General features: G+C 40.9%; 1 protein-coding gene and 1 non-coding gene across 3 annotated transcripts; both read left to right on the forward strand.

The window, feature by feature from the left end:
- Positions 1 to 128: 128 nt before the first annotated feature.
- LOC118366851 (60S ribosomal protein L31) lies at positions 129 to 9749 on the forward strand. Of its 2 annotated transcripts, none has more exons than XM_035749609.2 (5): positions 129 to 218; positions 6128 to 6234; positions 8335 to 8460; positions 9253 to 9365; positions 9688 to 9749. In XM_035749609.2, the coding sequence occupies exons 2-5, from the start codon at positions 6128 to 6130 to the stop codon at positions 9717 to 9719; spliced, it is 378 nt and encodes a 125-aa protein (XP_035605502.1). In that variant the 5' UTR covers positions 129 to 218; the 3' UTR covers positions 9720 to 9749. The 2 variants fall into 2 exon arrangements, with proteins under 2 accessions (XP_035605502.1, XP_035605501.1); XM_035749608.2 differs by lacking the exon at positions 129 to 218 and adding an exon at positions 2660 to 2740.
- On the forward strand, positions 8716 to 8850 carry LOC118367954 (small nucleolar RNA SNORA5). Its single transcript, XR_004822218.1, has one exon. It is a non-coding gene; the product is annotated as a small nucleolar RNA SNORA5 (small nucleolar RNA).
- Positions 9750 to 13413: the final 3664 nt, after the last annotated feature.

Here is a 13413-nt window from a genome sequence, read left to right on the forward strand (position 1 = left end):
GGAAAAGCACTGCAAAAAATAATTTCGTGTCAGAGACGGAAGAGGAAGCGAGACATCCCACTCGCTGTTTTATTTCTGGTTCACATACAAGTCGATAAACAAAGCAGACCAGACCCAGTTTCTATCGCATTGGTTTCTACGGGAGAGCCACCGTCAAGTAGACCGGAACTGACCATGTTTTAAACGGCCTGAACAAAGAGAGAGGAAGAGGCGTCCATGTGAGGGAAGCCTTTTTTTGTATGGAGGTCTATGAGAGAGTGTCGAATTACGTGAGGCTGATTTGATCGACTATACGTTTTGTAATGCTTAGACTGTTACAAATGTGCTGATAAGTGGATGCATGCATGTGGCATTCTGTCAACTTTGAGAAAAACTACTTGGTGCCTGTTGTGCGCACGCGTATCATTGGTTTGAATGGTCCTACCTGATCTTCCCTGCTTTCAATCATTGAAAATCAAATCAAATGTATTTGTCACATACACATGTTTAGCAGATGTTAATGCGAGTGTAGCGAAATGCTTGTGCTTCTAGTTCCGACAATGCAGTAATTACCAATGAATAATCTAACCTAACAATTCCAAAACTACTACCTTATACACACACAAGAGTAAAGGGATTAAGAATATGTACATAAAGATATATGAATGAGTGATGGTGCAGAACAGCATAGGCAAGATGTAGTAGATGGTATCGAGTACAGTATATACATATGAGATGAGTAATGTAGGGTATGTAAACAAAGTGGCATAGTTTAGTGGCTAGTGATACATGTATTACATAAAGATGCAGTAGATGATATAGAGTACAGTATATACATATACATATGAGATGAGTAATGTAGGGTATGTAAACATTATATTAAGTAGCATTGTTTAAAGTGGCTAGTGATATATTTTACATCAGTTTCCATCAATTCCCATTATTAAAGTGGCTGGAGTTGTCAGTGTGTTGGCAGCAGCCATTCAATGTTAGTGGTGGCTGTTTAACAGTCTGATGGCCTTGAGATAGAAGCTGTTTTTCAGTCTCTCGGTCCCTGCTTTAATGCACCTGTACTGACCTCGGCTTCTGGATGATAGCGGGGTGAACAGGCAGTGGCTCGGGTGGTTGTTGTCCTTGATGATCTTTATGGCCTTCCTGTGACATCGGGTGGTGTAGGTGTCCTGGAGGGCAGGTAGTTTGCCCCCGGTGATGCGTTGTGCAGACCTCACTACCCTCTGGAGAGCCTTACGGTTGTAGGCGGAGCAGTTGCCGTATCAGGCGGTGATACAGCCCAACAGGATACTCTCGATTGTGCATCTGTAGAAGTTTGTGAGTGCTTTTGGTGACAAGCTGAATTTCTTCAGCCTCCTGAGGTTGAAGAGGTGCTGCTGTGCCTTCTTCACGATGCTGTCTGTGTGGGTGGACCAATCCAGTGTGTACGTGATGTGTTTTGAGGACATGTATTAACGGTTGTATTTACATTGTTAGAGCGGTCACTCCCCTATCTTGTCAATATAATAGATATTATTTGCCTGAGTAAACTCAGAGAGGAAGAGGAACCGAGAGGCCCAACTTGGCGGAAAATCTGTTGCCCTCCAGTAGGTGGCGGTTTTTGTTGCCCCGATTAAGCAATGATTTTTTTGTATGGATGTTAAGGAGTGTCGAATTTGGTCACCCAAAAAAATGAATGGCTTGTTTGCTACGTGGGTTTTATTTTGATCAAATGGACATTTCTTGATGCTGAAGTTATAAAAAGTATACTGGTAGAAGTAGTGACATCCTGGCAAGTTTGAGAAAAAACACTTTATATCGTAGTCATAGTCTTGAGATGGCTATGCATATTCATGTCTGAGGCTAGTAGCATAACGTCTCTTTCCATTAAATACAGGTGGTTGACGTCAACAACCCTCATCGAATATTCAAGAAAGGATTACAATAATGAGATGTATCTTCTGTGTACAACATAAAACACCAAATAATCTATGCAGAGCAGAATTAGGACGATATCCGCTAATTATCAAAATCCATAAAATAATTGTTAAATTATACAACCACACAAAAGGAAGCAATTCCCAAAACTTCCATTACAAAGCCATCACCCACAGAGAAATGAACCTGGAGAAGAACCCACGAAGCAAACTGGTCCTGGGGCTCTGTTCACAAACAGACCCCACAGAGCCCCAGGACAGCAAGACAAATAGACCCAACCAAATCATGAGAAAACAAAAAGATAATTACTTGACACATTGGAAAGAATTGACAAAAAAACAAGCAAACTAGAATGCTATTTGGCCCTAAACGGAGAGTACTCAGTGGCAGCATACCTGACCACTGTGACTGACCCAAAATTAAGGAAATCTTTGACTATGTACAGACTCAGTGAGTATAGCCTTGCTACACAATTGTAAATACAACCTATATTTATGTTATTTATTTTCCCTTTTGTACATTAACTATTTGTACATCATTACAACACTGTACATTTGTACATTCTGTACATACATTTGAAACGTCTTTATTATTTTGTAAGTGTAATGTTTACAGTTAATTTTGTATTGTTTATTTCACTAAGTGTTTATCTATTTATCTTGCTTTGGCAATGTAAACATATGTTTCCCATACCAATAAAGCCTTTAAATTGAAATTGTATCCACCAATATTTCTTTCGTGCGTTTAGAACGACCCGGATGTGAACCATTTTCCGTTGCCTTTTAGTACCCACAAGTCTTTGCAACTTCCTTTCCGACATTTCTCGGGTAGAGTGAGTACTGCTTTCACAAATGCGTGTTATTTATCTAACGTCATCCTTACCGTGTGTTAATATAGTCCAATGTTTTAATTACGTAATTGCAAGAGGAAACACTGATCTCCCTAAACGATTCAATTGTGGTTGAATATTCCCAAATGATCAATTGTGCGTTTTTAAATAGAAACGTAACGTTAGTCACTAAGCAGTCTCTGCTAACGCACGTCTACAACCAGTAGTCAGCTAAACGGAGCTATTGTGTCAAATGTCTCGGTTGTAAAGCGTATTAGTCCTTTGTTTAGGTCTGTCTGGGATCCCCAATTTCTGTTTCACAACATTCCATTGTTACTGATGTAAAGTTAGTCAGAAACCAATTGTTGTTGCTCGCTAGTTAAACTAGCAATCCAGATCTATACCATTGTCATTAGCTAGCCGGCTATATTGCCTGGCGTCAGCAGCCAGATGTATGCCAAATGATGTATACATTGTTTATGCCCCACAAACATGTATCCAGATAGCGAAAGTTAATGGCATTGTAAACCCATGAAATTTATTTTCTACAACGTTCTAATGTATCACTAATGAAACTTCACGTGGGATTGTTTACGTTCATGTCAATGAAAGAAGGCTTTAAGTGGAACTGACAGCCTTCTAACTATTTTGCCGATATAAAACAGACAATCATATCATTCAACTATCAAATTAACAGTTTGTTACAAAACCAACTTTATAAGAGGTTTTAAAAATAGATTATATTTGACTTAACATTTCATGACGTCACGTACACGAAGGCATTGTTTGTTTAATATACTTACGCAGTTAAACTCATGATTAATATAATTCGCCAATACATTTATTGGTGGATCAAAGAAATATCGGGTTGTAAATCACAGATGGCCTGGTAAATTGTTTGCTGCTTCCATTCGGGATGCACTGTTTCAGTTTCAATTACTCTTATTTTGGACCAAAATGAACGAATGTAACTAAGGCTGTAATTGTCAATCCAATCAAACTAGCAGGGCAATAATCACATCTGCCAAATGAATTTGTATTTGTCACATGCGCTGAATACAACCGGTGAAGACCTTACAGTGAAATGCTTACTTAACAAGCCCTTAACCAACAATGTAGTTTGAAGAAAATACCTCAAATGAGACAAGATTAGTAACAAATAATTAAAGAGCAGCAGTAAATACCGGTATTGAGGTAATATGTACATGTAGGTAGAGTTATTAAAGTGGCTATGCATAAATAACACAATAGTAGCAGCAGCGTGGGGGGGTGCAAATAGTATGGGTAGTCATTTGATTGGGCTAGAGTATCATTCGCGAGCTGCTAGGAGGATGTCATGTCATTGGAGGAGTAGGTGCGTGACTGACTTTTTCCCTCATTTTTCAGTGGCAGGTGTAATTTGGTTATCTAGCAAGAACGTGAACGACTGTTGTACGGTTTGCATAGCTCTTGCGTTCACAAATTCACTCTGGCTAATTACTCTGATTTCAGATCACTCTCCTCCGAGTGTGCCAGAGCTAGGCTGGACAATAGAACGAGTAAACGTTCACCCAAGGCTGAAAAGAGCGTTGGCTAAACTGGAGCGCTAGCCCATGGCAAATGAATGGAATCGAACGTTAGCAGAGCCTGTTTTGGCTGGAGTGATGCTTAGAATTTCATTTGGAACAAAAAATATATAACTTTTTTACTTTTACCACAATCTGTTCCTCTGACGAAACTGGGGGGGAAAAACTACTCGTGTAGAAAGTGAACATCCACACCTCGATTGTGCGTGTAATGAGAAAGTAAAGAAAAAATGAGAACTTCTGATTATTTCTGGTTTAGTGCTCGATGACAAACGAGCTCGCTACCCAGACTTACATAATTACAAAGAGATTCTCCTGATTTAAAATGGTGCCCGACTTGAAAAAATCTAAATATACACATTGTGAGATATTTGGTGAAATAGACAGACATGTCTATATTTCCCCTATAGGAATCAATGGGACGACCTCAAGAATTGTTAAATAAATAAAAATGTATTATTTTAACTAGGCGGGTCAGTTAAGAACAATTTCTTATTTACAATGACGGCCTCGGAACAGTGCCTAGTTAACTGCCTTGTTCAGGGGCCGAAAGACAGATTTCTACTTCGTCGGTTCGGGGATTCGATCTGGCAACCTTTCGGTTACTGGCCCAACGCTCTAAGCTACCTGCCACCCCAGGTTTCATGAGTAATTTTTTGTTTACACTTTAACTATAAATGACGTGAGCAGGTCTCATAGACAAAATAAGCTGGGAATAGAACATTCGGAAGGCAAGTTGGTGCCACGGTGCTCAATAGAAGTAAAATTAGGCCTGCTTTTTCGTGATTACTTTTAAATGACGGCAAGCAGCTGGGAAATATGGTCATATTATGAAACTGGATTCCAGAGCGGATGCAATGAACTAGGTTTTTTCATATATAAAAAAGCATTGTTAAAAATGTAATGTGTCCAGTCTACCAGAGCGTAGAATAACTGATGAATTTACTGAAGGCACAACACCGGCTGAATATGACTGGTGTCGGTAAACGTAGGCAAAACATTTTTATAGTTAGTCATGAATGCTCTGGATAACATGTAAACAGACTAGCTAACCAGCTCTGCTAGGGCGAGTAAGATGGTCAGTGCGGTGTTCTCAAATTTAATTTGTGCCTGGAAGTAGCTAGCAAGCCAACTTGATGAATTTAACTTGGGTGCTTGTTTGTAGGCAAGCTGCAGAATGATTTATTTATTTTACCTTTATTTAACTAGGCAAGTCAGTTAGGTTGTCAGGATGTAGTGTATCAGTGCAATTTTTAGGGCCAACTAGTTTAAAGTTTGAGAGGTTTTGTCTAATGTTCGGTTGTTGGGTTTTTAGCTCATCTGGCTCTGGCTAGCATTAGTTGTTGATGTGCAGAACTGAGGGAGGGAGCATACCTTTTCAGGGTTGTTTGATAAATAAGACTAAAGTTCCCATATGTAAGAGGACATATTTGCAGAACTCCATTCAGGTGTATTTTTTGGCGAGTGCGTTCTAATGACTTAAAGTCACACTGTTGTAACGGCTGGTAAACACACAGTCTAGTTCAACGTGAATGATGTACAAAATGCCTACTGTATCTCTGGTTGTCCATGGTGAACCACTCTGCGTAGACTCTGGCCCTGGACTAGACAGTTTTTACAATTTTATTTATTTATTTACAATGGTCTATATGAACAGATTTAATGTTGCTAAAATGTTGTCAGTTCCATTTTAAGCTCAGTGCTGACTTTGTAGGGGGCCACTCTCCTTTTAACTGAATAAACAGTGGACACTTGAGGATTGCATGTCTTGTCTCTGGTTATGAGCTAAAGGTTAGTCAATGTTTTATGTGATGTCTTTTCTTAGATGGCGCCAAACAAGAAGGGCGGTGAGAAAAAGAAGGGGCGTTCTGCCATCAACGAGGTTGTGACCAGGGAGTACACCGTCAACATCCACAAGCGCATACATGGCGTGTGAGTACACTGTCTGGGGGCATGGCACTGAGTTTGCTGCTATAGAGTTATGGATGTGTGCGATCTACACACTGTTTCAAATCAAATGGATTTATATAGCCCTTCTTACATCAGCTGATATCTCAGTGCTGTACAGAAACCCAGCCTAAAACCCCAAACAGCAAGCAATGCAGGTGTAGAAGCACAGTGGCTGGGAAAAACTCCCTAGAAAGGCCAAAACCTAGGAAGAAACCTAGAGGGGAATCAGGCTGAGGGGTGGCCAGTCCTCTTCTGGCTGTGCTGGGTGGAGATTATAACAGAACATGGCCAAGATGTTCATAAATTACCAGCATGGTCAAATAATAATAATCACAGTAATTGTCGGGTGCAGCAAGTCAGCACCTCAGGAGTAAATGTCAGTTGGCTTTTCATAGCTGATCATTAAGATTATCTCTACCGCTCCTGCTCTCTAGAGAGTTGAAAACAGCAGTTGTGGGACAGGTAGCACGTCCGGTGAACAGGCAGGCAGAACAGTTGAAACTGGAGCAGCAGCACACGGCCAGGTGGTCTGGGGACAGCAAGGAGTCATCATGCCAGGTAGTCCTGAGGCATGATCCTAGGGCTCAGGTCCTCAGAAAGAGAGAATTAGAGAGAGCATACTTAAATTCACACAGGACACTAGATAAGACAGGAGGAGTACTCCAGATATAACAAACTGACCCTAGCCCCCCGACACATAAACTACTGCAGCATAAATACTGGAGGCTGATGCAGGAGGGGTCAGGAGACACTGTGGCCCCATCCGATGATACCCTTGGACAGGGCCAAACAGGAAGGATATAACCCCACCCACTTCGCCAAAGCACAGCCACCACCACTAGAGGGATATCTTCAACCACCAACTTACCATCCTGAGACAAGGCCGAGTATAGCCCGCAAAGATCTCCGCCATGGCACAACCCAGGGGGGCAGCCCAGACAGGAAGATCACGTCAGTGACTGAACCCACTCCAGTGAGGCACCTCTCCTAGGGACGGCATGGAAGAGCACCAGTAAGCCATTGACTCAGCCCTTGTAATAGGGTTAGAGGCAGAGAATCCCAGTGGAGAGAGGGGAACCAGCCAAGCAGAGACAGCAAGGGCGGTTCGTTGCTCCAGAGCCTTTCCGTTCACCTTCACACTCCTGGGCCAGACTACACTCAATCATATGACCCACTGAAGAGATGAGTCTTCAGTAAAGACATAAAGGTTGAGACCTAGTCTGCATCTCTCACATGGGTAGGCAGACCATTCCATAAAAATGGAGCTCTATAGGAGAAAGCCCTGCCTCCAGCTGTTTGCTTAGAAATTCTAGGGACAATTAGGAGGCCTGCGTCTTGTGACCGTAGCATACGTGTAGGTATGTACGGCAGGACCAAATCAGAAGCCCATGTAATGCTTTGTAGGTTAGCAGTAAAACCTTGAAATCAGCCCTTTCCTTTGAAGGAAGAATTCTGTTTATTTTCTTTTTTTTTAACCTTTATTTAACTAGGCAAGTCCGTTAAGAACAAATTTTTATTTTCAATGACTGCCTAGGAACAGTGGGTTAACTGCCTGTTCAGGGGCAGAACGACAGATTTGTACCCTGTCAGCTCGGGGGTTTGACCTTGCAACCTTGCGGTTACTAGTCCAACGCTCTACCCTGCCGCCCCTATGCTCTTTGTTACTTTGATGGCTGGTCTAAGGTAATTTGGTGGGCTATCCCACTGAAGTGGATTAAAGGGAATGGTGGAGGTAAAATTATCAGAGGCAGTTGACACTTTCGATTTTGTACATGCTGAATGTTGGAAGTGTGCTGTTGCTTATGGGAAAGAATGTGAGGTGCCAGTGTGACTGGGCTTAGGCTACGTTGTGACTATTTTTCTTTCTAAGGTCGTCATAGGTGGATAAGCAGCTGGTGCTGTGTAGTGTTGTCCATTGCTGGATGCTTATTTTGGAACTGCAATAAGGGTCCTTTTCACAAGGGCTTCCGTTGTTATATTGCTTAGAAAAACAGACATGGCTTGCTCTGACAAATGTGATTTTATCAACCTCTGATAATCCTGTGCATGTAATTAACGTTGCTTCTTGCTCTATCCTGTCAGGTCCTTCAAGAGGAGGGCACCTCGTGCTCTCAAGGAGATCCGCAAGTTCGCCATGAAGGAGATGGGAACCCCTGATGTACGCATCGACACTCGCCTGAACAAGGCTGTATGGACCAAGGGTGTGAGGTAAGCAAACGCTTGTGTTTCTTGCGACAGAGGCCGTAGCCTGCTGGTCACTGGTACAGAAAAGGTTATGAGCTTATCTTGATTGACTGATATATTTCAAAACTGATACTTGAAACTGTCATCCGTGCAAATCTGAGTGACACTGAGTTGAGGGTACAGTATACTACAGGTTAATGCTTTAAGTGAAATAAGTTTTGGGATGATATGCACTTAATCGTAGTATGAACTGGACTATATTGAATTCCACATTTCCTGTGCAGCCTTGTCAAATTCAGTGCTTCCTCTGCAATGGACTGCACTGGCCAAAATGGCTGCCATAGTGAAACTAGTTCATGGGCCTCGCATTCATTTTCCATGAATGTTGGGGATAAATTTGTGCTAATGACAATTGATAGTTGATTTCAGTGATGCACATTGTATGTCCATTACGCCTAATTGAATTGAAAGTTGAAAATCAGATTCTCTCCCAGTCTCTATTTCATCTCTATTTTTCCCTCTTCCCCCCATCCCTCTCTCAGTAGAAAAAAACACACTCGCCCCTGTCCTATCTGCTTCATACAGTGTTGTTCTGATATCAAGGAGTAGAGGCTAGTTAGCCCGGGCGGATATCCACTTTGACCGAGCCAGCGTCAGTGCTGGCTTCAGAGCGAAGTAATATCCTGTTATGCTTGGCGATGGGTGTAGAGTTGGTGCAATTAATACAAGTTGAGGCGTGTAAAGTTTTCCACAATGCCATGCACTAAAACTGAGCACATTTCTCCATGTTAACTGATATTTTGTATGTTATTTCAGGAATGTCCCATACCGTATGCGCGTGCGCCTGTCAAGGAAACGCAATGAAGACGAGGACTCTCCCAACAAACTGTACACCCTCGTCACATACGTTCCTGTCACAACATACAAAGGTAAGTCCAACATTTGCTTGGCTGTGTGCTGTGCTCACTGCTGAATAGTATCCACAAGTGTACTTGCATTCCTGAGGTTGGTGATCTGGCGTATATGAAATGAGCAATACTTGTATGTCACCCACTGGGTGCAAAATACCCCCGTGGATGACCTTAATGAACAAATTGTGGCAGGCTTATTTTCAGATCAGCTGCATGCAAATGGTAATACAAAGTGGAGGACCTGTAAATGCTCCAACCCAAGCTCAGAGCTAGTCCTGTGCTGTTCCTCAATTGCCTGTTGAAGATGTCACTGATTCTGATTGTTTTCTTTTCTCTACAGGTCTGCAGACGGTCAATGTGGATGAGAACTAATTATTCACTGGTGTTGAAATAAATGTATAAGAAACTACAGTATTGGATATTATTTTCAATCTGAGTTTATGCACCCACTACTTTGGATTATTGGTGGAGCAATTGCATTAAATTATATATATATATTTTAATCTAGAGCAAGTGTCTGATTAGTGTAAGGATATAAAAGCATGTTTTATATATTTTTTTACCTTTTTTATTTAACTAGGCATGTCAGTTAAGAACAAATTCTTATTTTCAATGACTGCCTTCCCCGACCAAACCCTAACCCGGACGATGCTGGGCCAATTGTGCGCTGCCCTATGGGACACCTGCATTGCATGTGCTTTTGAGGGTCTTCAAATCTCCTTGGTGAATCAGTCTATGCCAGGTATTCCCAAACTGGCGTATGGGGGTACGCCAAATAAAAATGCGATTTAACATAAATAAATAAAAACATATGTATATATATATATATATATATATATACACACATACACACACACACACACAGTTGAAGTCGGAAGTTTTAGCCAAATACATTTAAATTAATTTTCACAATTCCTGACATTTAATCCTAGTAAAAAATACCCTGTTTTAGGTCAGTTATGATCACTTTATTTTAAGAATGTGAAATGTCAGAATAATAGTAGAGTGATTTATTTCAGCTTGTATTTCTTTCATTACATTCCCAGTGGTTCAGAAGTTTGCATAAACTCAATTAGTATTTGGTAGCATTGCCTTTAAATTGTTTAACTTGGGTCAAACGTTTCGGGTAGCCTTCCGCAAGCTTCCCGCAATAAGTTGGGTGAATTTTGGCCCATTCCTCCTGACAGAGCTAGTGTAACTGAGTCAGGTGTGTAGGCCTCCCTGCTCGCACACACTTTTTCAGTTCTGCCCACACATTTTCTATAGGATTGAGGTCAGAGCTTTGTGATGGCCACTCCAATACCTTGACTTTGTTGTTCTTAAGCCATTTTGCCACAACTTGGGTAGAGGTCGACCGATTGTGATTTTTTTTTTTTTGGAGGACAAAAGCCGATACCGATTAATCGGCTGATTTTAAATAAAAAATGTATTTGTAACAATGACAATTGCAACAATACTGAATGAACACTTATTTTAACTTAATATAATAAATCAATTTAGCCTCATGTAGATAATGAAACATGTTCAATTTGGTTTAAATAATGCAAAAACAGTGTTGGAGAAGAACGTAAAAGTGCAATATGTGCTATGTAAGAAAGCTAACGTTTCAGTTCCTTGCTCAGAACATGAGAACATAGGAAAGCTGGTGGTTCCTTTTAACATGAGTCTTCAATATTCCCAGGTAAGAAGTTTTAGGTTGTAGTTATAGGAATTATAGGACCGTTTCCCTCTATACCATTTGTATTTCATTAACCTTTGACTATTGGATGTTCTTATAGGCACTTTAGTATTGCCAGTGTAACAGTATCCTCCGTCCCTCTCCTCGCACCTCCCTGGGCTCGAACAAGCAACACAACAGCCACCACATCGAAGCAGTGTTACCCATGGAGAGCAAGGGGAACAACCACTCCAAGGCTCAGAGCAGTGACGTTTGAAACGCTATTAGAGCGCATGAACTAGCCAGCCATTTCACTTCGGTCACACCAGCCTCATCTTGGGAGTTGATATGTTTGAAGTTATAAACTGCAATGCTTGAGGCACAACGAAGAGCTGCTGGCAAAACTCACGAAAGTGCTGTTTGAATGAATGTTTACACGCCTGCTTCTGCCTACCACCACTCAGTTAGATACTTAGATGCTTGTATGCTCAGTCAGATTATATGCAACACAGGACACGCTAGATAATATCATCAACCATGTGTAGTTAACTAGTGATTATGATTGTTTTTTATAAGATAAGTTTAATGCTAGCTAGCAACTTACCTTGGCTTACTGCATTTGTTTTAACAGGCAGTCTCCTTGTGGAGTGCATCGAGAGAGAGGCAGGTTGTTATTGCTTTGGACTAGTTAACTGTAAGGATGCAAGATAGGATCCCCCGAGCTGACAAGGTGAAAATCTGTCTTTCTGCCCCTGAACGAGGCAGTTAACCCACCGTTCCTAGGCCGTCATTGAAAGTAATGTGTGCTTAACTGACTTGCCTAGTTAAATAAGGTGTAAAAAATAAACATACTGATTTCCGATTGTTATGAAAACTTGAAATCGGCCCTAATTAAATCGGCCATTCCGATTAATCGGTCGACCTCTAAACTTTGGGTCATTGTCAATTTGGAAGACTCATTTGCGACCAAGCTTTAACTTCCCGACTCATGTCTTGAGATGTTGCTTCAATATATCCACATAATTTTCCATCCTCATGAAGCCATCTATTTTGTGAAGTGCACCAGTCCCTCCTGCAGTAAAGCACCCCCACAACATGATGCTGCCACCCCATGCTTCACAGTTGGGATGGTGTTCTTCGGCTTGCAAACATCCCCCCTTTTCCTCCAACCATAATGATGGTCATTATGGCCAAACAGTTCTATTTTTGTTTCATCAGACCAGAGGACATTTCTCCAAAAAGTATGATATTTTGTCCCCGTGTGCAGTTGCAAACTGTAGTCTAGCTTTTTATAGCAGTTTTTGAGCAGTGGCTTCTTCCTTGCTGAGCGGCCTTTCAGGTGATGTCGATATAGGACTCGTTTTACTGTGGATATAATACTTTTGTACCTGTTTCCTCCAGCATCTTCACAAGGGCCTTTGCTGCTGTTCTGGGATTGATTTGCACTTTTCATACCAAAGTACGTTCATCTTTAGGCGACAGAACGAGTCTCCTTCCTGAGCAGTATGACAGCTGCGTGGTCTCACGGTGTTTATACTTGCGTACTATTGTTTGTATAGATGAATGTGGTACCTTAAGGCGTTTGGAAATTGCTCCCGAGGATGAACCAGACTTTTGTAGGTCTACAATTTTTTTGGGGGGTCTTGGCTGATTTTTTTGGTATTTATTTTCCCATGATGTCAAGCAAAGAGGCATTGAGTTTGAAGGTAGGCCTTGAAATACATCCACAGGTACACCTCCAATTGACTCAAATGATGTCAATTAGCCTATCAGAAGCTTCAAAAGCCATGAGATCATTTTCTGGAATTTTCCAAGCTGTTTAAAGGCACAGTCAACTTAGTGTATGTAAACTTCTGACCCACTGGAATTGTGATACAGTGAATAAGTGAAATAATCTGTAAACAATTGTTGGAAAACTTACTTGTGTCATGCACAAAGTAGATGTCCTAACCGACTTGCCAAAACTATAGTTTGTTAACAATAAATTTGTGTTATTTAATTAGTTATTGATTTATACTGCTTTAAATGACATTTTATGTATTTCTATAAAATCCAAACTGGAATCTTTCCTCAAAAGAAAGGTTGTAAAAGTATGCTAGACATTTATAGAATAAATCATACCTAGTTTGATGATTCCGTCATAATCAGTGGAAAACGTTATTGATTTATATAGCTTTAAATGGCATTTTATAGATATGTTTTTCTCTAAAATCAAAACTGGAATCTTTCCTCAAAACAAATGTTGTAAAAGTATGCTAGACATTTATAGAATAAATCATACCTAGTCTGTTGAATGGCCGAATGTGTGAATATAAAAGCAACTTTACCTCAGTGAATGTTTGAAGGGATAAAGGACTATAAAACGTTTGGGAACCACTGGTCTATGCAATACATTGAATAAGACAAGGA

The sequence above is a fragment of the Oncorhynchus keta genome, chromosome 34 (assembly GCF_023373465.1).
Source record: "Oncorhynchus keta strain PuntledgeMale-10-30-2019 chromosome 34, Oket_V2, whole genome shotgun sequence".
Taxonomy (NCBI): Eukaryota; Metazoa; Chordata; class Actinopteri; order Salmoniformes; family Salmonidae; genus Oncorhynchus; species Oncorhynchus keta.

What these genes read in the sequence shown, in the direction of transcription:
- LOC118366851 (XM_035749609.2), top strand. Translation starts at nt 6,128, where the DNA reads ATGGCGCCAAACAAGAAGGGCGGTGAGAAAAAGAAGGGGCGTTCTGCC. An exon ending in GTATGGACCAAGGGTGTGAG is followed by an intron (nt 8,461 to 9,252) that starts GTAAGCAAACGC and finishes ATGTTATTTCAG; the next exon opens with GAATGTCCCATACCGTATGC. An exon ending in TCCTGTCACAACATACAAAG is followed by an intron (nt 9,366 to 9,687) that starts GTAAGTCCAACA and finishes TTTTCTCTACAG; the next exon opens with GTCTGCAGACGGTCAATGTG.